We start from the raw sequence: 24,093 nt of genomic DNA, 5'->3' as shown, positions 1-24,093 counted from the left end.
CATAGATAATGTGCTGCCAAGAATGTGGTGTTTACCTTGGCCCAGAGAAACACAGTGACGACGGCCCGGCTTCACGAAGCATCACATCTGGCAGATAGAGAAAAGGCTGGTGGAGATGCACTGTGCTTGATTTAAAACACACCCGCTTCCCGACCCTCTGCAGCCGATGCCTGCAACAAGAATATCATCATCATCACCATATTGTTGTTTTGTTTGTTTCACTATTTCATGTAAAGTATCACTACTGATTGAAATGTAAGTCCCCAAAAAGTCAGAAAGACCAGATTCAATCAACAGATTTTCCTTGTTTATCTTTCTGCTCGGCAGCGCCTCAGTTGAAGAAAAAAAAAGAAACAAAAAGAAAGTGTTGAAATTAGTGTCCTTATTGTTTTCAGACTTGATTGAAAACTCTTATCTGATTAGTATTCCTTTTTGTTCTGGAAAGATACAATTAGTGGTATGCATGTGTAAATCCTGAGAGCCCAGGATGTCGGAGCAGAATAACCAAACAGCGGTTTCTACCCCGGTGGAGTGGAGGAGGCTCCTTAGACACTTGTCTGACATTCACCAACACTGTTCCTCTCAGATGAAATTTAAATTAGAATGCAATTAGCTCGAGTCTAGCTGCTCCAGCTAGTTTGCTGCTGAGAGAGAAAAAGGCAGTGAGTGTGATGAACAATAGAGATTCGTTGTTTAATTCCTCATTGGGAAAAATAAGTCAACCGTTCAACTGGTTAGAAAAGCATTTAATTTGTTCCATTCACGGTGTAGGGTGAGTTGAAAAATCATTTTAACAGAAATGTCTGTTTGATAACCACAGAGCCCATCAGGTCAGTGCCACATTAACAACAATTCCCATTCACAAATGAGGAATGTGGCTCCTCTGATTAATTACTTGTGTCTCAGAACTACTTTATCGTGCATATCAATTGTTTTTATTCTTTTAAAATTGACTGATAATTCGGAAGTCGAAAATAACTGAACTAAGAGTTAGTCATCGGTGAAGGCGACAGCTTATTGAGTCTTTCCCTCAGATTCTTAGCAACTGAAATTTGTTTTAGCTGTTGAAGAACCAGCGTGTGGGATTTAGTGGCGTCTAGACGTGAGGTTGCAGATTGCGACCAGCCGAAATCCCCCAGAGGAACCTACGGTTGCCTTCAGGTAACGCAAAAATGGTTTGCTTTGTGGAAGAAGATCAGCTCCCAATGATTGTGGCTAGTTTCAGGTTCAGATAATACCCTGATGAAATTAGAATTATGAACAGAAATAAAGTATATTCTGTTTCTGCCAAGAGATCCGCATAAATCCTACACACAGGTCCCTTAAATACAACACTTAAACGGACTTTAAATACATCCTTGAAACGTATTCAACCTTTCAGATATTGTTGATTTATTTTTTGTGAATTCATGTTAATTGGGGAGAGCGAATTATTAATTTAAAGGTGCTAGTTATTCATTCATGGGGGCAAATTACTAAGTGTTTTGCATGAATATCAGCTGCAAGGGTGTTAGTACAAATGCGCAACCGCAAGCGCTCCCAGTCTCTTTGTTGTTGCCCACAGGCAACAACAAAGAGTCATTAGCTTGTGGGAATATCTTGTGATTCTTCACAAAATAGAAAACCTCCTAGATCACATGAGTATTTTCTCTTTTCTCCGGCATCCTGTGTCTGGTGACGATTGTGGAAAGTCGCCAGAAACAGAGACGAACCCCGGGCTCCATAATGACCCATTGATAATTAGGGTGACTATACAGTCACAAGGAGACAGGAAGAGTCAAGGGTCAAACTCTGACCGGATAGTGTGTGTGCGTGCATGTGCGCATAGCATTAGTTTTTAAGTGTACACCAGAGTATTACTGGGGGTGGGGCTAATGAATTTAGAGCCATGCGTTCAGCTGACTTGCACGTTAAGCACTGATTGCCTTGTGACAGAGCATATGATTAGTGTATTGACACAGCGTTGTGTAATGAAACCAGGCGAAGCTCACAGCAGGGGCCGGACGCTGCGGCTAACTGCCGCCTCGCAGATCCCTCTGCCCATCTCTCTGTTCCATTAACACCTGCTGATTGTGACGGTGGGTTTACTGCTCACTGGTTGCGTGGGATTTCTCAGTGCACACTGCTTAGAGGAGTGCGACTGCTCCGTTTGCGGTCCACTCTGCTCAATGTGCTCATTTGTGTACAGCAGCGTTTTGCACGGGCCTATTGTTGGTCCCTTGTTTATGTTTGGTTAGTGGGGGGCCGGTCCGTTAGTCGCTTTGCAAAGTCTAACACTAATTATACTCGGGAGAGGGATGATACAGGCAGGTAATGAATAGAAGGGCACAAAAGACCCTGGAGACACAACAAGTTAGTTGAAGATTCAGGGACATTATGGACTTCGGAGGTGGCACACAGGCTGGCGGGCAGGCTGTTGCAGGGGCAGGGGCGGACAGCTGTTTGCTGGAATGCGGCCCTGAAGGAGTGTCAGGAGGATGTGGTTTTATGGCCGCTCATCGTCCGCCCTGCAGCTGCTGCCCAGGTGAGTGTTTGTGCAGTAATGACTGTGGTTGTGCAGAAGGTATCCTCCTGTAATTGAGGCAGCAGGGCCATTCAGCACAGGTTCTCCTGCAAAAGAGCCCGCCTCTGTGTCAGCAACACTCACTCTGCCCTTTATCCCCCGGGCTGCTCCGAGTAACCATAGAAACAAGTCATTAGCTTGTGGGAATAAAATGTGACTGATTTTGGAGATTAGAAAAGCAGGATGTTGAAATAACCCTCTCTAGTCCGCTGGACTATAATTTAGCCAGAGGCAGGGAAAAGCATCTGGTCAGCGACGGGTCCAGCGTGTAAGTGGAAGATGCAGGATCACAAGCTGCTTGTTCGCGTTCTAAATAACAAATCATGTGTACAGTACAGTCCACCCTGTTCGTTTGTTTGTAAAGGACACAGTGATGCTAAGACCTGTGCTGGGTGGAGTGCAGTGGTTGAAACTTCTTTCATGATGGAGGGGGTCCGTATAGAGAGAGGCTCGGGGCAGACGTAGCAGTGTGGTTGACTGTGCCGTGATTGACAGATGGGATCTTTGTCACGGACTAATGGGCAGGGCAGATTATGTGGAGCGGAGCGGTCTACTGAGCACAGGGGATCCGGCCCACATGGCCGGGTCGGGGGGGGGGGGGGGGGTAGAGATGCAGAGCGGGACGGTTGCTGTCCGGAGCGAATGTTGCTGGTAGGTGTTGTCATTCAGGTGGTGCGCCCGAGCTGATGCCCCATTCTGACAGCATCTGGAGCGGGAGGCGTGCGCCTGTGGAGAAGAATATCGGATTCGCTGCCATGGGAGTCAAGTGAGTTGCTATGCTGTACACAGACGACGCTGAGCTCGCCTGGTGTGTGTGCGATCCTCCGCTCGTGTGTGTCCGTGAGGTGGCGTGTGGCAAATGCACGTTTGTGTGTTAGGTTTTTGATTCTGCCCAGTGAGCTGCGGCGTCTGCTGTTTCTCTTTCCCCTCTCGCTCTGTTTTTTGTTTCAGTGTCACTCTCTCTTTTCCGCTCTGTGGAATGTGCAGTTTTGTTCGGTCGGAGTTGGACCGCCTGCTCCCTGGAGGTGAGAGGGTAATGGTTTTGTTGGAGATGGATTCCTCCACCCAGTGAGAGTCTGAGGAGAATGTGTATCACGGCAGGAAACCTGGTGCAGAAACACTGGCTCCATTTTGAGGAAACAGCCACAGGGGAGCTGAAATGTGAATGCTTTACCTCTGCCCACACCGCCCGACAAATGAAATTGATTCATATCAATCTGTTTGGATCTGAGCAACAAATGCCCAGGGCAGTGAAGAGCTCATCAGAAGTATTGAGTGGGTGGTGGTCGGGCTGGTTGAGCTGCTCGGTGGTATTTGTCTTGTTGTTTACTGTTGGAGAAAACACCAGCTGGTATTTCCTGATGGGACTAATGGCGGCCCCTGCGCGGCGGCAGACTCGGCGGCAGCACCAGCTGAGGCCATGACGGCGCTGCCGCCCGTGGATGAGCCCAGGTGTGGATCTGTCCGAGGCCAGTCAGGCTCAGTCAGGGCTGAGATGTTGACGGAGATCCAGTTTGGCCTTGGAGCCGCGGGGATCTGTGGCGGATAGATACATCCCCCAACTCTCTGACTCATAATCCTCCACGATTCTCGGGGAACAAACCCTCATTGTTTTCGGAAGATACAGATTTAATCTTTACTTTATCTGAAAACTGGCATGGAAAGGCAATGTTCAGACAGCCTGAGTCACTCATATGTTGCACGGAGCACAGGAGTCTGAACCCAACATTGCGCCCGAAAATTCTGATTTGGATTCTGTGTGTTACTCTTCACATCATCTGTGCTCAGAAGCATGTGCTGGACAGCTGAAGTACACATCTCACAGCGGCAGACTCCCCTGCCTCTCTCTGGGTGTGGGTCTTTTCCCTGGCATATGATGACGTGATGTGATAGTGTTGTGCCCCCTGTGAAGGGCACTGTTGTGACACGCAGCGTAGAATCACTTGTGCCTGTCATGATGAATAGCAAACAGCTCCGGTGACGGGGGGGGGGGGGGGGACGGAGACGGACGAAAAGCTGAGGGTTTGCCGAAGCCTGCGTGAGGTATAACCCTTTCCCCTGTTCCCCCACATGAATCCCTGAGTCAGGGAGTCTGTCTGGCCCGCTCACATAGCCTGGAGGGGGGGGGGGGGGGGGGCTGACAAACAAAGAGCTGAAGCGCTGACTCAAGCCTGTGCACTCACCCTGGGTCCATGTGTACTAAGCCCTGAGGGCCGAGGGGGAAGCATGGACCATCCAGTCCTGACATATTCCTTTCACACGCGGAGGAATGAGAGGATGTGGAGCGCAGACCTCTGTCCCGTCGGCTCGTCCCCTAACAGAGAGCTGCCTTTTTCCTTCAGTAGGTTGGTAGGGACAATCAAAAAAGCCAGTCTGTGTGAGAATAGCTGCATGTGGGCAGGGGAGGTCATGGCCCCGGCATCAATCCCTTTCTAACTCCGTTAGCCTGCCCACGTCGAGAATTCCGCATTCGACTGTGTGACGACTCCGAGCTCCCCACAGGGCCCCGCGATCAGTACATTAGTGTTTAGTTATCGTGCCCGACTCTGCAAATCCTCTAACCTCTAGCCTGTTGAATGGATATTATACATCATGCCCGCGGGGGCCGGGGGATGCCATCTAAACCTCTTTAGTGCCCCTCAGTGAAAGTCAGGCAAATGGACTCTATTATCTTTGTCATCACAACCGCAGTTACTCCTGCACAGTGGTCGAGACGCAGCGTGAGACTGCGGCGGAATAAGGGAGTGCATTGCAATATCTGGTGGCAGGCATATATATATACATATATATGCACACGTTGAGACATTTTATGACCTTATTGTGTGCAGATGCAGCATGGAGCCCGTAGCCTCTGCTCCCATGAGCTGCCTTTTATCTCGAACAATCCCGAGAAACAAAGGTGGCTCCTGGTGGAGCTTCTCAGGCATCACTGCTCCTCAGCCGTGGCCTTCTATTCAACACGGATAACTAGCAGCTGCCTAATCAGGGATAGTAGGTTGATTTCCCCAAACAGTTGTGCTTTATTTCTTCGGAAACGCACACAAGCAGCAGCACCCCCGTGCCTCTGTTTGTCAGTGGGAGGGGCCTGGCTTTTTACGGATGGAGTTCCGATTACCACTGAGGATAAGGCCATTGTCGGGGCAGGTGGTTCTGTGTTTACCTCATCACACGCAGCTTCAATAGCTCAATGAGTTCAGCATGAACTCACTGTTCTTTTTTTTTTATTCTCTACTGAAAGGTAGTGAATGAAACGTTCTATATGTTGTTGCCACGGTTTATTATCTACAAGTGTAAAAAATCCACCGTTGTCTAATGCTGTAGATTGGTGCCATAAACACTGTACACCACCAGTGCTTCCAGGACATATTCCTCATGATATTTGCACCACAGTGCACTTCTTAGTGGAGAATTCGAAAAGATTACGAGTTTTGCGGAGGATTTTATGACCTTGACTTCCCAATTTTTCATATGGAACAAGCCAGCAGCCTGTGCAGGACACGTGAGAAACTGCTGTATCAAACCAAAAGCAGCGAGGAGGATTTATCTCCTCTGTGTTTCTGCTCTCTGCGTGCAACGTCGTCTTGAATGGAGCGGATTATAGTCTGTAATCGGTTCACGACCCAGCACGTGAAAGCCAGCTGCGGCGTGCTAAAAATCCCATTATCCCCATACGCTCTATGTGGCCCAGTGAGTGTTGCCGTGTGTATTTGTGTGGTTGACTTTACGAGTGTGTGATACAGGATAAACTGCTTAGCTGGAATAATGCGGTTGTAGTCGCTCACGTCTTCGTGGCTGTTCTCTGGGACACATTTCCCCCGTGCGGTCGCATCAGTATTCCTTCCATAGACAGCACATCTGCGATATGTTTATTGATTTGCCCCCGATCAGAATGATCACTTCCTCCTCCTACCCTCTGCTGTCCCGCCCACCTCATTGACTGTACCGCTCATTCCGCCTGACTTGGACCCCCTCTAGTTTTGGTGGGGCTGCCTTTTGACTTGAATATAGATGAAAGATTAAGAAACACGTGTTGGACCTCCCCTCCCCCTGTGTTCTGTCTCTCTGGACGGCCCACTGATTAATCACGTCCAAATGTTCTCAGCAGCCTGCGGGCCTGTGTGTTGTGATAGCCTCTGTGAGTAGAAGTGCAAATAAATAATGGCTTGGTGTCTTACCCTGGCAGGAGATGATTAATGAAGAAGAGAAGTGGAGCAGAAGTATGCTGGCTTTCTTCCCCTCTGTCTGTCTCTCCCACACTCATCACGCTCCGAAGTTATTCTCCATTGTCATAGTTATGTTTTTAATCTAAGAGGACATAACACCTGATCGAAGAGGCATCCTCTGGCAATAACAGTCGCTATTTGTGTCTAGTTTGTCTAATAACCTGCCTGCACCGTGTGCTGAGGCCGACTTCTCCGACAGGAAACGTCACTCAGTTGGCGATGACTTGATGTGAAGTACCAAGATGTCTGCGCTCGCCCTGAACAGAACAGCCTTCCCGAGGTTTTTCAAGGGAACATGTGGGTGGGATGGCGGGTGAATTGGAGTTCAACATGTGTACCGAGAGTGTGAAGGTATTCCAGATTCTCTGCAGCAGCGTCGGAGAGGAGCGTAGCAGAATACCTGGAGCGGTGTCTGAGGAGCGGAGGGAAAATACACCGGAAGAGATGAAAGCAGCTGTTAATCTTTGTCAGCAGTGCCAGAGGTGGGGAGTCTGCAGTCTGCAGAGCAGGGGGAAACATGTCTTCATTATCGTCTGTCACCCATCAGCTGAAAAGTGAATTTTCTTTCAAGACTTTTATTTTTTATTTTGCTGCCTGGACCAATTTTGACGTAATAGCTGAAACCCCCCCCCCCCCTTGCTCCTAACGCTGCAGGTTTCTGGAGGCCTCTTGTGAAAACGAGTCACACTCAATTGCTAGCGATTTTCCTTTGAGGACCTTTTAATTCTTATTGGAGGTATTCTAAGTTCTTTACTCCAGGGGCCTTAAATTGTCCCCTTTATCTCATCTAATGACAAATGGGTCCTGCAGAGCTAATGCCCTGTGCTTTGTTCACCAGCACATGGCCCAACGTTTGACTTAGTTAAGGCCATATTAGCGCGGTGTGACCATGAATGCTCATAAGAACAATAAAGTGAACTGTAAATAGAATTACAGCCCCTAACTTTTACCCTAAATGTCCTTCCTTGTATTGTCTTAAGCCGTCCTTAAGCCCCTAACTGCGCTAGAGAGCTTTGTGGTCTTTCACTGCGGGTATGGGGGAATTGGTAGGGGTGTGACTGGGACGGAGGGTGTCTGGGTGTCAATGCTTTATGGGTGGGTCTTTAAAAACAAAAACACCGGAAGGCAGTTTTACCGCAAGAAGGGTTTGTCACACACTGTGGACCGTTACTGTGCCAAAAAATATTCCCTCCTCCATCATTGAGGGGTTAACCTTGGCACACACAAAGCACCTTTTTTTTTGCAAAGTCCTTTGGGAAGTGAATGGTCTGTTGGCATGAGTCGCGTCTACTTGATGTGATTTCCAGAGGCACAGGAGATAAACCTGCTTAACACGGTTTCCTTGATAGTCAAATGAAGAAAGAAGTTTCTTTTTACCTCTGTGTTGATACAAGCCAGTGCTTTAATCTGCTTACCCTGATGTACTGTAGCAACAATCCAGATTTTCTTGAATATTGATGAGATTCCTTTTTTCTTTTTTTTTTTTGCGCCAACTGTTCCATTTATTCTTGGCCGACTGGGGATTCCCATCTTTGGGAATAGAGCGACTCCAAGCTGGCTGTGGCATCGCCCCAACGATCATTTTTCCTGTTTCCTTCTCAGGCAAAAAATGAGTTACCTCTTCATGGACATTGCTTCACTGGCACAGAGCCAGGTCCACTGATCGAAGAGAGGACTCGACTGTGCTCTCTGCTCCCTCCCTCTCTAACTGACTCTGTCTTTCTCTTTCACCTGTCTTCCTCATACTGTCTGTGTTTGGAGATTCTTCCTCCCATTCCACCTCAGTGAATTTATATTTTTGTTTTCATCACCATCCTTACCTCTGCACTGCCCTTTCCCCTGCTCCCCACTTGCACTCTTTCTTCCTGTTTTTGAAACGATCCCCCGTTACTCAAGCTATTCTCCAGAGGATGCCCTAATCCCCCGTTTTCCACCTCAGTCCACAGACTGTTTCAAAAGAATTCTGAGGAGACTTTAGGATTCGTTTTACGAATAGCTGCGAATTTCTCTCTTGCTCAGACAGATGAGCTCTTCAAAACTATATTCATGACATGACTGTGACTAGTTAGTTCAATAAGGTGACAATTTTTGTCTGGGATCTTATGAATCTATCCCTATCCCACATTTTATTCAGAGATATTACATGAATGTGTCTGGCCTTGCCTAATTTGCCAGATATTAGCGCAGAGAAGATGTGTATGCAGCCTTGGGCTGTCGGCAGTCAGCACACAAATGATGCCCCAATTGGTATTCTGTGTTCAAGGCCAGACACCACAGGAACAAAAGGCTTGTCGAACACCTTATGGGAACAAAGAGCTTTTTCTAAAAGGCCTTGGTTGAATGTGTTAGGAATGTGCCAAGTGAGATATTGCTCAGCTAACTGGACATCACCATTCATTGCTGTCTGGTTTAGCTGGGATCCATTTATCAATTTTTTTTGAGGATTTGTAGAAAGTGTACAAATCCTAGCCCGGAGGTGTTTGGCCACTTCCTGCAAACTGCTGCTGAGTAAGAGCGAGAGGAGGTCTACGTTCAGACTCATTAAAACGGCCGGGCAGGAGGAGGAAGCAGGCCGGAAACCGGTTGAAAGCGTCGGAGCTGTGGATTGATAAGATTCAGCTGACGGCCAGATAAGCCTGTTGGTTCCATTTAAATGCGTCTCGTGCTGTAGTAGGGGAGAGGAAGCGCATTTTGTAATATAACTGGAAAGATCAGGGGTTTTGTTGACGAGATAACTAGACAGCAACGAGGGTAGTGTCTGTTCCTCCGTGTCCTGGTAGCTTCTGTGACGTAAAAGTGCTTTTATTTTTATGTATACATATTTTCCGCAATTAACATGTGTTGAACCACAACCCAGAATGTTTTGCGGCCTCGGGCATTAGTTATTTTGAGTGATTCAGACTAAAGGAGAGGAAGTGAAAAAATAAAAACTAAATTAATGTTTATGCCATTGGTCCCTTGATTGCAGGGAGACTTTGGAAAGGAGACAGACTCATTACCAGACTAATCCTCAGTGCCACACAGGAGGCTTGGATCAGCCTTTTCATGCATTTGACAGCCTGTTCCTCTATTATTGTCCCCGTGTGCCCAATACTCTGTGTCGTGTCAGGTAACCTGAATCTGCTTATTTCTTTGGTTATTTTAAGTGCCCACCCTATGTGACCCCTTCAGCTTTTAGTGTTGGGGCAATGCATATATTTATACATTGAAGGCCATACATCTGAGGGATGCTGACACGCACAGCAATCAGTCTCCTGTGCCCCACTGGGATATAGCCACAGTGGTTTTATAGTGTGCGGGGCATTTGTCGCATACTTAATGATCAGGATCCTGACCTCGCTGGTAAATCTTGTCAGGGTGGGCCTTCTTGCTGCCAAGGCTGGCTGGCAGAGTATGACATCATCCCTGCTTCTCACGTGCACAGTATGAATGTGTGTGTGTTCACGGGCTGATGTCATGGTCGCTTAATCACCACTGAAGCTTAGCGGCGGCTGGGTCAGACTGTGAGTGACATGGGCACGCCGCCATCGAGGCCAGCGCAGAAATGAACATTTGTTTTTAATCCAACCCAAATTTAACAAAGGGAGAACCAGGCGGTAGCGTCCATTTGCACTGTTGAGTCTGACCATCAGCCTGGTGCTCGTACTGTAACCGATCTAAAGGCTCGTTTATTCTGCATTTACATACTAAAGAGGTAAGTTCGTGTCCTTTACGTTGGCAAAGTTGTTAAGCAAAAAAATCCAGTAGAGGACAGCACAGGGTCAAGAGTTTCTGACGACAACAAACATGACGACTGTGGAAGAAGTTTTGATAATGTACATATTTAGAAAGTTGACAAAGCAGCTGCATTGTAAACGGCGCTGGTGGCGGTGTTTGGAGTTTCTTAACAGCTTGCTTGATTTTCCTGTGTTACTGCTGGACAGGACTCTCCGTCCGTCTGTGTATTAATTGTCCAACGTTGAGCATAAATGAGCCAAAAGCTCTTTATTTCTCCTACAGTTAAGCTCAGTTGGAAGATTTATGTTATTCCCTGGCACCTTTGGGGCAGAGGGCTGTTTGATCGTGTCAAGGGCAGCCCGTCAATAAGACAGTGTGTACTGATTTTGGCTCGGGGGAGTTTCGTATTGATCAGCTTCTGACTCAAAAACATAGCAGCTCACCTGATGGACCAACACACATCCTGACCAATCAATCACGACCATCCGCTGCTATGGCATATTGGGCTCGACCGTCTCCAGCACACAACAGCAAGTTTCATGCACATATATCCCCCCTCTCAGATAGAAATCTCACAAATGCCTTCACTCCTGAGGTCCGGATGAATTACGAATGTCTCCCCGCGGCGAGCGAGCCGGTCTCATTGTGCTGCAGTCATTATCACTGCATGGTGTCAAGGCTGGCCGCGGCCCAGTATTCCCGCCTCCATTCATGGAGAGCGATGCTGGCCTGCTAATCAGCCACAGTGCGAGGTGGGCCCGCTGTGGGGCGGTGTGATATCGGACTTACTGATCTGATTCCTGAAAGAATGGACAGGGCAGCCTTATCTTGTCTGCAGAGGGGGGTAGGACAATCACAGAAGGGAAATGTCAAGGATAGTAAATGTGGCCAACGTGGTAATTAGCCGTACTGAAGAGCTGTACAGCTGGCTTGAAAAACGGGGACAATTTTACACAAACAAGCTAATTGGTGCACCAGGTAATGATTCTCTAGGGCAGAGGAATTTCTTTTGTTAATTTGACCAAGCTTGAAAAGAAAGGCCGCAGAGATTATTGACAGCAGGCCGAAGTGAAGCTCCGAAAGCATCAGGCAAACACGGCTCCTCCGCTCTCTCTGTTCTCCAGTCATTGACCTCCTCTCCTCCTCCCTCGCTTTCACTCGCTCCCATCGAAATGTCCTCCCTCGGAACAAAGGCGCCAGGAAACCTTTTATTTCAAACGGTCCTTGGTTTTACATCTGTCTTGCTCCGGCTCATTTAAATGTATTACAGTCATTATCTGTCTCTGAGGTCTGTTCGTAAGGGGACAGTGATGGAGCTGGAAGGCTCTCAGGACAGTTCCAACTGTGGCTGCTCCCTAACATTACGTCATTTTGATATATAACACTTGCAGTAGGCATACGACTGATGACTGGTCGCACTGTTGGGGTGACCAATGTCCACATTTGTATTGTCCTCTACTGCTGCCAGTCCTGATTCAAAGGGATTCTGTGTGGGGGAAACGTGGTGAAGCTTCAGGAGAAGCTCCTGAAAAATAAGCCCACCTCAGGCGAATGCATTTTGCTGTGGCAAGGAGCGAGATAAAGGTTATGTGATATATCAGACTGCTTCATATGGCTTTTATTTTGGTGCAGGTATTTTTTTTCCTCTTTTCTTTGTTGACTATAAATTTAATCCAGCAGGGTTCACATAAGGGGCACCATGTCAGGAGGAGAGAGGCAGAGAGAGTCTGGTGTGTGCCTGTGCTGAATGTACTTTCATCTGGCGAGTCCCACACCCACTCTGTCTGCCGACGTGCGGTAGGAGGCACTCTGCAGCCAAAGCCGAAGCCTTTTCAAACAAGACTGGCTGGTCGGGGGCTGAGAGGGCTTGCTGGTAAATTGGCAGCCCAGGGAATACAGGGTACTCTCAACCCGGTGCTCGCCCACTCACATGCTTTCATTCCCCTTTTTACCCTTGACCATTGACTGGCTGCTCTCTGTCTCTCTGGCCAGCATAAATCTGCCTTTCTAACATGTCATCTGTTCATTGTCTGCCCTCTCTCTCTCTCTCTCTCTCTCTCTCTCTGTCTCTGCTCTTGCTGACACTCTTTTTTTAATCTCTCTCAGCTTTCCAATTGAGTGTGAGCATCGCTCTTTCGGGCAATCCATCTTCCTCCTCTTAAGTATACCCTACCGTATCTGTGTGTCACTCCTTATGATTAATAACACTCCCATTCATCTGGCTAATTACAGCCTTCAACAACGGCAAAAAAAATGCCCACAAATGTGCACAAGTCCCCACTCACTACCCACACAAACAGACGCACACATCCGCGCCCATACATGCACTGTAGGCATACTAACCAAATCTGTTTGAAGTGTGGGACCCTAAAAGAAGAGAGGGCTCCTGTGAGCATTAAGTATTCATGTGACGTGTGTGTGTGTGTGTGTGCGCGTGTGTGTGCGTGTGTGTGTGTGTGTGTGTGTGTGCGTGTGTGTGCGTGTGTGTGTGTGTGTGTGTGTGTGTGTGTGTGTGTGTGTGTGTGTGTGTGTGTGTGTGTGTGTGTGTGTGTGTGTGTGTGTGTGTGTGTGTGTGTGTGTGTGTGTGTGTGTGTGTGTGTGTGTGTGTGTGTGTGTGTGTGTGTGTGTTGAGAGGGAAAGAGAATACTCGCAAATTGCGCCGCGAGCAGCCAGCAATCGAGCGCTGACACCTCGTCTGGCAGTCGGAGGGAAAAGGGGCTGGGCTGGGGAAAGAAAGGGAGAGCGAGGGAGAGGAGGGAGTCTACATGTGTGTGTGTGTGTGTGTGAGAGAGAGAGAGGCATGGAGAGACGGAGAGAGAGAAACACGGCAGGACAGCTGCCAGCATTTCACCGATAGCAGGAGAGGGACTGAGAGGCGGAACCGGAGCAGGAATTCTCCTCATTCTCAGCCACCCAAGGAAATTTTCCAGGCTAGCCAGGCGTGCTGATTTTCTTCCCTCCTCCTGCCTATGAGCAGCAGAGACTCTGGGAAAAGGGACCTGGGCGTCAGGACCTGCAGCCACTCACGGCAGACACACCACAGTGGATTAACCGGCCGGGAGGAAATCGTGCGCTCTGTGGGATGAATGGATTGGATGTGAAAGGAGTGAAAATCTGAGTTGGAGGGAAGACTGTTGCAGGGGGTTGTGGCATCTCTGAACTGACACTGAACTTCTGCTGGTGAAGAGGCATGGATAGAGTTAGAGGTGCTTCATTGGCGCGTGAACAGAGGAGGTTCTCTGTCTCGTCCTGACCTCCTCTCAAGAAGCTCCCCGGACTACCTGCACCCCCTCACTGTGATCCTACTGCTTTCCCTGCAGGACACTCATCCTGTCTGTCCACCTCCACCCTGCTCCACCCTGGCGCACGTTCCATTTGGTTACCGTGACACCCAGGCCCCCGCCTCCTTGTCCTCCCTCCACCCCTCCAGCTTCTTACAAACCTCTGTGAAATCGAGTGGAACCCCGATGATTGCGATCGTAGCGAAAAGGACCCCCGTGCCCCAACTAGTGAGCGGCCCCGCCTCGCCGCGTTCTCTCGGCAACTGTGCCAGCGGATCAAATGTGCAAGTAATGGAGAACAGCGACAACGCAGACATGGACCACAAAGTTGAACTCTATCAGTTGTCTCTTTTTTGACTATGACCATAAACTAGATAATGGATTGGAAAGAGCTGTAAGTACACCATTGCAGCATTTTCTCACTGTTGCATGTGTAAACCGACCTTTGGTTTAGTTTTCTGAAGCAGTCCACAGAGCAGACACCGAATTAGAATCTTTTTTTTGCCCAAACCTTAAACTGACTGATATCAGACCCCTCTGCCTGGCTACACGCACAGATCCACCACTGAGCATTTAGACTAAGTCGTGCAGGTAAACAGCTTCATTAGCATGGAGATGGGGAGTGAACAGGTGGACAAGCTGTTGTGTCAGAAATCTGAGCCTCCCCTCACACACAGCCTATTTCCACTGACTGATCATACAGTTGCGGAAACGCGGGCAAAGGAAGGGGGAAGGAGGGCGGGGAGAGGAGGTGACAAGCAATTAATTTCCCTGTGTACATGTGGTTGCGGTCTGGGGGGAGCAAATCATCCCTTCTTCCTCACCTTCCAGTGACGAACACGTGTGCTCCATTGTGCGGCATGAATTAAATCTCAAGGTTACAAGCGCAGCTTTTGGTTGCGAACACTCCTCACTGGTCAAGACAATAACGAATCAGTACAGTACCGCCTTTTTCCCTATGTGTTGCCTCATGGTGGCTCCGGGTACCTGATGCCTGATTTATGTCTTTGCAGAAAGGGAAGGAAACCGAGCGAGGTGAGAGACAGAGGCAGAGAGGCAGGGTTCATCTATCTTAAATGAATGTGCTGTGGATACCCCTCATAAATGTTCACACACACACACACACACACACACACACACACACACACATGTTTGCACACAGCCACGTGTACTCTGGTGTAGTATCCCCTCTCTTTCTCTCCATCTCACATTCATCTATTCCGTCTCATTTTTTCCCTCCGTCACACGATCCGTCTCGCATGCTATCACACATAGGCGGCTCCCTGGGGAGATCCTTCTCCTGTAGCCCTCTTGGTTGCAATAATTATTCCATCAGCCGGCAGTGTGTTCCCTGATTGTGCTCTTGGGCTGTCGCTGTAGGGGGCGCACAGTGGAGAGGGGACTGCTGAGGAGGGGAGGGGTTGGGGTTGTCACTCCTGGCCGCAGGGAGGAGGGGGGAGTAGGGGTGTGGGGTGGCTGTGTTTTTGGCAGTAGGCCACCCAGTCCTGTCCAGAGGAACCCGGTGCAGGACTAATGGGCTCGGGTTGGGCATTAGGGAAATACTGCTCACCAGAACACAAGCATCTGCACTTTTTTGCTCATGCCCTCTCCCTCTTTTCACTTTTTCACATACTCTGCTTCTTTTACTTTCTCCTAGAATCCCTTACGCTGCAGATGTTTTATCTCTTAATCTCTCACGCCAATTTTCTTTCACTCCACTTTTTTCCCTTCATGTTGGCAATCACCTCTTAGTCTTGCCTGCCTTTCTCTGCAATCCCACATTTGAGTGCACTGGATGTCCTTGGAGGTATTACTTTCTTTCCCCGACCTTGAATTTCCAGCCGGGCCGCAGTGTTAGCTGATCCAGGGCGATGCCATACCTGGAGCCACTCTGCGTCTGGCTCGATTCCCTGCAGGCCAGGCAGAAGTATTGGTCATGCCCTTTCAGTGGCAGGGATTTAGTTAGAAAGGAGTGTATGTGCCTATCTCAGACCCTCTGGTCAATCTGTGTCTCATCAGTGCTGTTTCTTGGAGACACTAGGCCAGGATGACAGCGGATTTTAATTAGACGACTCTCTAAAGCCGGATCCAGTTACAACAGAGGGCTCTGTTAACTGCTCACACAGCCATTTGTCTGTTGAGATACCACTAAAGTAGAGGGGAGAGTTGGGTTCACCTACTGCCTCTCATCTGCCGGCCAGCTCTTCTAATGTAAAGGATCAAAACTCACAACTCAAGCATACAGTACGTGCTCCAGCGTTAACTTCAGTGATGGGTGAGCATACGTTATAATTGCGTAGTTGTACTAGCACATATGTATACACAGAGATACACACACACACACACACACACACACACACACACACACACACACACACGAACACACAAAAGGATAAAGTGGAGGTGGAGGGCTGAAACATTATCTTTCTTGGTCGGGGGGATTTGGGAGGTGGAAGGAAAGCATTTCAAAAGTGAAGAAAGGGTGGGAGTGGTGGCATAGTGAAGCTCTCCTGCTGACTTTGTTTACGCTGGCTGACTAAAAGCAGCTTGGTGACCTTTATGTTACATTTTCAGCGTGTGATTTCTAAAGGCCATGCAGCGCACCCTTAAAAATGTCATGGTAGACGGATCAAAATCCGTAAGCTTTGGGTCATGTACCGCACAAGAAAACATCACCTGAGCTAAAAGCAATTTGCTTGTATCTGAACTTTCTGGCTTTTTCTCTCCCCATCTTCCAGGGCAGCTCAGAAGCTGAACCTGTCCTCCAAGCGGAAGAAGCACCAGCCCTCACTGCTCCACCCACAGGAGCCCTCCATCTACCCCACCAACTTCAGCGGCATCCTGCAGGTCTCACCGCCCCCGGCTCCGCCATGCCTGCTCCGAGCCGTGTCCAAAGTGAAAGAGAACCCGGGGATGGGAAAGGTGAGAGCCGGCACATAGCAGCGCACAGTGTGCACAAAGGGCTCCCAGCTGAATGCGTGATTTTAGTGGTCGTAAAGTACAGATAATGCACAGCAGATACATGTGACTCTGCTTGTGTTAGCACCCATAACCCCCCCCCCCCACAACCTCACACACACACACACGCAGAACCAGACAGACCCTTGTTTGAAGGGGAGAATGCAGAGTGGCGGCGCACTGGCCCAGAGGCAGCGTGTCGTCTGGTACAGTCCGCACAGATGCAGTCAGATAAGCCTACTGGAATGTCATGAATTCACTCAGTTTGCGAGACCAGCTTCCTCTGTCTGAACACAGAAAGACAGCAAAAACTATAATTCACAAACCTGTAGTCCCCCTAACCACAGGATTTGTAATTCCATTTTGGCTACCGTGCGCATTGATGAAAGTCTAGCTGGCTGCAATAGGACAGTCATTAAACATAGCTGTATAAACACACCGCTCTTCCTTTGTGGTTTGTTTGGGCATTGTTTGTCAGTGCCGGCGTCCTGTATTCATAAAGCAGAAGAAGTCCCCTAACAAGATTAGATCCCACCTGGATAGGAAGTGCTCGCTTCTGTTGCCAGGTATCCAGACGGTTGATATTTTGCCACACACTGTAAATCTCCCATTGACATACCGACTTCATAAAAAAATCCCCAGTGTTATTAACAAGCCTCCTCGAGCACACGCCTGAGGTATACTGTCACTATCACTGTTTCTTTCACCCTGTCTGTCACATGTGAAATCACATTTGCAACAACATGTTCAGTAGCCTGCATGGTTTTGGCTCTGCCTGTGTCTGTTTCATATTAATTCATATTATTCAATTGTACATGACGCGGGTGAATGTCTTGCTTCCATCAACCCATATGTGGGTCACTTCCACCTCTCCACTTTTGACCTAGACCTGACTCTCCGGGCATTGACAGTTGAGTGGATGGAGGAATGCCAAGCCACACTAATGGATTTTGTGGGGGATCAGGGGACAGGGAAACAGGGGGCCATTAGCACACAGTCTGAAGTGTGAAAATACTGTAGCCAATCCTCCGCGGCCTCTGGTGTCTGATCTCTGCCAACATAAATAAAAACTGAGACATTCGTTCGCCTGGTAGCCTCTGTCTGCTAGACAGGAGACTCAGCAAATGTGGAAGCCCAGTTTAAGTATCATAGCAAATGTAATTAACTCAACATATGCACACGTCAGTCAGGATAACAGCCCCCTGCGGAGTATAAAGAGAGTTTGCACTTGGGCCTAAGAAATCCAAGATGAATTCATTTACTGAAAGAAAAGAATTTCCAGTGACATTGCTTCATAGTGCGGCGGTCTGGATCTGTTGTAATGTTTATATACCCAGTCAGTGGGAGAATGGACCTTTTGTGTGGGAGTGAAGATGGTGGAGAGACCCCAGCTGAGCGAAACAGTCAATCTTTCAAAAAGGGAAGGGAGGTAGCTGTATTTTCGTGTTTTTATTTCAATGCCTGAGAGGCATCATAGGTCATTTTTGAAGAGGTTTTGAAATGGTTGAGGATTGAGTTCCCTGTCACATATAGTGTAGGATATAGAAACTGTACAGTTGACTTAATGCTAGGCGTAACACTAAACAGTCTGGGACTCCAAAGACCTCTGGACATATCCCAAGAGCCGTTTACGTGTCCCGTCAGTCAGATATATATTTCCTCGGTACCTCCACAGAAGAAAAGCGGTGGTGTATACCTGGCCAATCAGATTGTAAAGCAATATAGACTTTTCCTTGTTTCAAAAGAAGGTCATTGTTAATGACGGTGTCATATAGCCTGAAGTGCACAAGCATGACCCCACCCGTACAGCACGGTGCATTTGTGCAGCAACGGAAGGGGAAGGAAACGGGGAAACTGCCGTTGTGAGTGCAGGGGTGCCACCATACACAACTGGCACAATGACTTCACTCCTGCAACCATGGCAATAATGTCAGACATGAACAGGCTTGTCAGAGTGATGCCCAATCAACACCTTAAGTTATAAGCCATCATCGTAGTCAGTGTACTGTGCAGACACGACGAACTTTACCACGACCTGTGGAATGTGTTAAGACTCTAAGCTCACTTCATGAATGTCAAGCCCCAGAATGCAACAGGTTGAGTTTCGAGTTTCTTAATGTGGAGCTGCCAGTTTCCAGGCAATAGAGGGCGAAGACGAGGAGAAGGAGGAAGATTGAGTGAGTGAGTGGGTGGGATAAAAAGAGGGGGCCATATGCTCCTGCACTCCCATGCTGGTGAGCGGCACCTGGTCCACAAAAACAACCAGCTAGAGAGATAATCCCCCAGCAGGGCGCCTCACGCACATTAATGTCCACCATTTTCTGCTATGACTTTCAGCACCTTGCTGCCTCTGTGACACCATTAGACGATGTGTTGACCCATTGAATTCACCGGTCAATGTGAGACTGGGTGTTTCCATGGCAACTCTTGATGTCCATCAACTCTGACATGGTGGACGTGATGTTAATGCAGAATGCTGAGCCATGTGCTCAGTTTGGATCCTAACCTATATCCTGAGTGCCCATGGTGCATTTCTCCTCTTTCCTACATTAAGTGTAGCATGTGATTTTTTTTCCTTCTATGTGCTAAACCTGACAATACATCTGACCATTTCCCATGCGTTATTCTATCTCACTTTCTAATCCCTTTTGGTTTTTTTTAACTTTAACTGTTTCATTTAGGTGAAAGTGATGATGCGGATCTGTCCATCTCTGGAGGCTGCAGACTCCTCGGAGTCTCAGTCGTTTTTGAAAGTGGACAGTAGGAAGAAGCAGCTGACCCTCTACGACCCTGCGTCCAGCCCACACTCCAGTTCAGGACACAGGAGATCTGCCACTGTGGCTGTCCCAAAGATATTCGCCTTCGATGCTGTTTTTACCCAGGATGCCTCACAAGTAAGGGCCGTATATATATATTTATATATATTGTGTGTGTGTGTGTGTGTGTGTGTGTGTGTGTGTGTGTGTGTGTGTGTGTAAGTCTGCTGGTTTTATATGGTGTTGTTCAGCTTCTCAAGGGCACAGGGACATCTTGCTGCTGGCAGGGTGTGGCCAGGAGCTTAGAGGAGAAATGCCTGTCTTGGGTCAGAGGGCGTTTGTACCAGTGTGGGCCGAACAGCTGGGCTTTTTAAGGCCTCTGGGGAATGATTTGAATCCACTCCGGTTATATCTAACCCCTCCTTTCATAGAACAGCTATATCTAACCTTAGTCCTCCGCAGCACACAGCAGGCATACCCGCTCAGATCAAAGACAAAGGTCAGACACATGTGTACTCTATGGTGACTGAGGAGCACACTAGTCGTGCGCTCTCCGTAGCTTTAAAAAAAAAAACAGCACTTTTTTAACAGAGCTGCAAAATTTCAGAAAAACCTAAGGTCAAATATTTTATGTATTTCCCCATGGTGCATTAAGCTGTAAATAGCTGAGGGGCTGAGAAGATTGTCATCACTATGTTGGACTGTGTTTCCATAGTGGGCAGAGCCCTCAGATCTTCTATCATACCACCTACCACCGACCAAGTATTTCCCCCAGTAATCTGCCGATGGCCAAAGCCTAAATGTTGCGGCTGCAGAGCTGAGGCCAAGCTGCTAGATTGTACCGCTGGGACGGCACTGCTGGTGGCTAACAGTAACAGCAAGCTGTTCTTCTGTTAGAGGCCTTGTTTGCTCCGTGATGTATGGGTAAGGGTCTCTCCTCCAGAAGCCTTGCCCCCAGAGGACCCGCGCTGGAACAGATTGCAAAAAATGAGCCACACGTTGCAACACATACAAACACACACACACACAATCCAGAGTGATGAAAAATACTGAAAGCATCAATGTGATTTGGTGTAACCAATGCCGAATAGCTGTTTGCTTAATGTGTTATCGTTTTGGATTCATTGTGCTCTTGTATACCTGTTGTACAGTATTCCTCGGATGAGGATGAATTGCAAATTGACCATGAGGATGCTGTCTCTGTGTCTTTTTCACAGGCGGAGCTGTGCTCAGGGACTGTAGCTGAGGTCATCCAGTCGGTGGTGAACGGTGCAGACGGCTGCGTCTTCTGCTTTGGCCAAGTCAAGCTCGGTAAGCTCCTCCACTGGCAAGAGATTAGAGAAGAGCCTTTGTTAGCCAGAGAAACCTCTCATTGCTCTTTGTTAGCTACACTTGATGTCCACAATTGGCTTAGCGGTGCACTGGGGTGAGTCAAGGAATGGGAGATTGGAGAACAGGAATGGGTAGTGAGTCGGGGGTGGCAGCGCGGGGGGGATGAGGGATAACGTGCTGCATCCAGGCTTCAGGGCTCAGTCTGTAATTAAAATCTTGGTAATTGGCCTGGCCAGTGTTCGTAGGCTGACGGGCTTGCTCTCCTCATGCTTTCCACTCGCTATAATTCTGCACAGACAGCTGCTTCTGGAATGGGTCCTTTTCATAAGCGTTTCATATTTATCAGGGCATGTACTGGATATTACCTCTGAACCCCCACATCAGCCATTATTAATTTTTTGTTCAGTAGCAGTTGTTAAAACACCATAACCCTCAGAAGAATATCAAATTTCGGCATCTATTCCTTTGTCAGCCCACTGCCCATTCCCAACAGCTCGCTGAAAGAAGTCATTTTAGTTTGAATATACTGTATAGTGAGCCAGAATGAACTGGCTTCCAGACACAGGGCAATACTTCAATTTTCATCTTTCTCACACATCCTCAGGCAAGACATACACCATGATTGGCAAAGACAGCTCCACTCAGAACCTCGGCATTGTGCCCTGTGCCATTTCCTGGCTCTTCAAGCTCATCAACGAGCGCAAGGAGAAGACGGGCACGCGCTTCTCTGTCCGAGTGTCTGCGGTGGAAATCTTTGGGAAAGATGAGGAGCTGAAAGACTTGCTGTCTGAGGTGTCAACAGGCAGCGTGCAGGAAGGCCAGTCCCTGGGTATCCATCTGAGAGAGGATCCCATCTGTGGCACTCAGGTTAGAACCGTTCCACCTCTCCACTTTTTCTTTGTTCACTGATCCTTTCATTCTCCCGACAGGTCTCAGTATTGATCTTTTTTCTGTATACGATCTACCTCTTCCTCTCCCAGAGATGTTTGACTTTACTTGTGAGTGCATGTGTGTGAATGTGTTTTTTTTAATCTCCCAGGACTCTCGCTCTATCTTACCTTCCTCTAAAATCCTCGCTTTATATTTCCACCAAACCCATCTGTGGTATCGATGGCTTTTTTTTCTTACCTTTGTATTGACTCTCCTGTCAGCATCCATCAGCATCTATTACCCGTGTGTTATCGCGAGCCCACTACAGCACAATAGAAGCATTATTGGGGGATGTTGAAAGACTGTAGGTTTGAAGGCGCTCACAGGTGTTGCTGTCAGATGTTGTTTTTGGGGATCTGTATGGACTCTGACTTCAAAGGCAGCTCACTTCTGTGGGGCTCCTTCATGCTCTTCCTCTCAGCAGCCACGCGTCGGCTCCCTTCATGATGCCTCCCGCCGTCTCTCTCTCTCTGTTCTACCTCCTCCTTTTCCCCTCCTCTCTTTCTGCATCTTCCCACCACCACCACCACCACCACCATCACATCCATTGTAAGGGAAGTGGCCCTGCCTCTTGCTATACTATTACCTCTCCTAATCCTCCTCCCTCTGTGTGCATATCTGCTGTTTTAATTGCCCCTGAGACCCAATCTAATGGGCAAGAAATGTGTGGTGAGGTCCAATTAACTAGCTCCCCTCTCTTCCTCTCTACCCTTTTCACATCTAGCCTTTTTCCCAAGCCCCGTGTGGTCTCCCGTGCTCACCCTAACCCTGATCTCTGTCTCTGCCTCCCCCCTCCAGCTCCAGAATCAGAGCGAGCTTCGTGCCCCGACAGCTGAGAAAGCCGCCTTCTTCCTGGATGCAGCCATCGCCGCGCGCAGCACCAGTAGACCAAATGCAGATGAGGAAGAGCGGCGCAACTCCCACATGCTGTTCACCCTGCACATTTACCAGTACCGCATGGAGAAGAGCGGCAAGGGAGGAAGTTAGTTCTTACATTACTAAAACTACAACTCTAGCAGTGAACCTACACATGGCCACCAGCTATAGAGTGAATCATGTGTGAAACCAGATCAGTAATGATAAGTATATTTCCCCTCTTAAATATATGTTTATGGATGAATCAGCTCTGGCCTCTGCAAGACAGAAATGTGTTATTCTTTGGTCAGGATCAAATGAATATTTGAAGCCTCTACTGACAAGAGTTTAAGGTTTTGCTGCTGCTGTAGAAAATTACATCGGTCACCCACATAACAATGTGTAACCCAGTGATTTTAACTGTGACAGCAAATTCTCCCTAGCTGCATTTTATTCATGAGAAGGCGACTGCATATGTGTTTCTGATTGTCTGTGGATTCTTTCATTTTCATCTGTCTAGCCAATGGAGCCTCCTTGTTAATATGACTTACACATCTGGTGGGAGTTTACCAGGCTGGCTGCAATTTGAATAAATTCATTGTGGGAATCTTGTGCAGACAGCTCTGACAGTTGCCAGTCCGGTGGGCTGAGCTGTGCCACTCCTGTCATCATGGCACTGTATGTGAGGAGCTGACTCCGGTTATGGGAGTGTCTGCACTATGCTCATCTGGTTCTTCTTCTGTTGTTGGCACAGTGTCAGGTGGACGGAGCAGGCTGCACCTCATCGACCTGGGAAGCTGTGAAAAGGTCCTGAGTAAAAGCAGAGACGGAGGGGGAGGCCTTTGTCTCTCTCTTAACGCACTGGGAAATGTCATAATGGCTTTAACAAATGGAGCAAAGCATGTACCTTACAGGTAAGAAAATCACCATTAGTTTTACAGGCTCTTTTATTGTGTTTCAGCTTCTGTGAACTTTAAGTAATTGTTTCGTTAAGTCGCTTCGTGTGTCTTCAGTTTTGCAGGTTTGCTGTATTTTATTTTGCTCATTTAGTTAGCCTCATATAATAGCTTTTACTGGGGTTGCAGAAGTTTATATTGTAGTTCCTCAGGCATGAAAAGATTAATGACTCAACATCTAGGAGTATTTTTCAGTTCGCACCTCCTACAAGCATGTCAGACTTCCTTTGTTGCGATTTTATAAATTATACTGTGCTGTTTGCTAATAACAATGTATGTGCATCCCTTAGGGACAGCAAACTGACAATGTTGTTGAGGGAGTCCCTTGGCAACATCAACTGCAGAACAACCATGATCGCCCACATCTCTGACTCCCCAGCCAACTACGCTGATTCACTCACCACTATCCAGCTGGCATCTCGAATCCACCGCATGCGGAAGAAGAAATCCAAGGTACACTGATAAACTGATTAGCACTGATAAATCTGGTTAAACATATGCAGTGATAAACAGATAAACAAG

The 24,093-nt window shown here is 48.1% G+C and overlaps 1 protein-coding gene across 3 annotated transcripts in view; it reads left to right on the top strand.

The window, feature by feature from the left end:
• Positions 1–24,093, top strand: part of kif26ab (kinesin family member 26Ab) — a 66,278-nt gene that overhangs the window by 33,618 nt on the left and 8,567 nt on the right. The window contains exons 1-8 of one of the 3 annotated variants that reach the window (XM_035610504.2): positions 3,201–3,329; positions 16,523–16,706; positions 19,424–19,636; positions 20,716–20,809; positions 21,435–21,697; positions 22,559–22,742; positions 23,370–23,529; positions 23,862–24,024. In XM_035610504.2, coding sequence (XP_035466397.1) covers positions 3,250–3,329; positions 16,523–16,706; positions 19,424–19,636; positions 20,716–20,809; positions 21,435–21,697; positions 22,559–22,742; positions 23,370–23,529; positions 23,862–24,024 — 1,341 coding nt within the window. In that variant the 5' untranslated portion in view covers positions 3,201–3,249. Of the gene's footprint in view, positions 1–3,200; positions 3,330–13,301; positions 14,179–16,522; positions 16,707–19,423; positions 19,637–20,715; positions 20,810–21,434; positions 21,698–22,558; positions 22,743–23,369; positions 23,530–23,861; positions 24,025–24,093 lie in introns of those variants that run through there. The other 2 variants (XM_035610505.2, XM_035610503.2) reach the window with 2 other exon arrangements.

This window comes from Scophthalmus maximus, chromosome 15 (genome assembly GCF_022379125.1).
Source record: "Scophthalmus maximus strain ysfricsl-2021 chromosome 15, ASM2237912v1, whole genome shotgun sequence".
NCBI classification, from domain to species: domain Eukaryota; kingdom Metazoa; phylum Chordata; class Actinopteri; order Pleuronectiformes; family Scophthalmidae; genus Scophthalmus; species Scophthalmus maximus.
The sequence above is the reverse complement of the archived record's forward strand: the minus strand, read 5'-3'. Positions and strand labels throughout refer to the sequence as shown.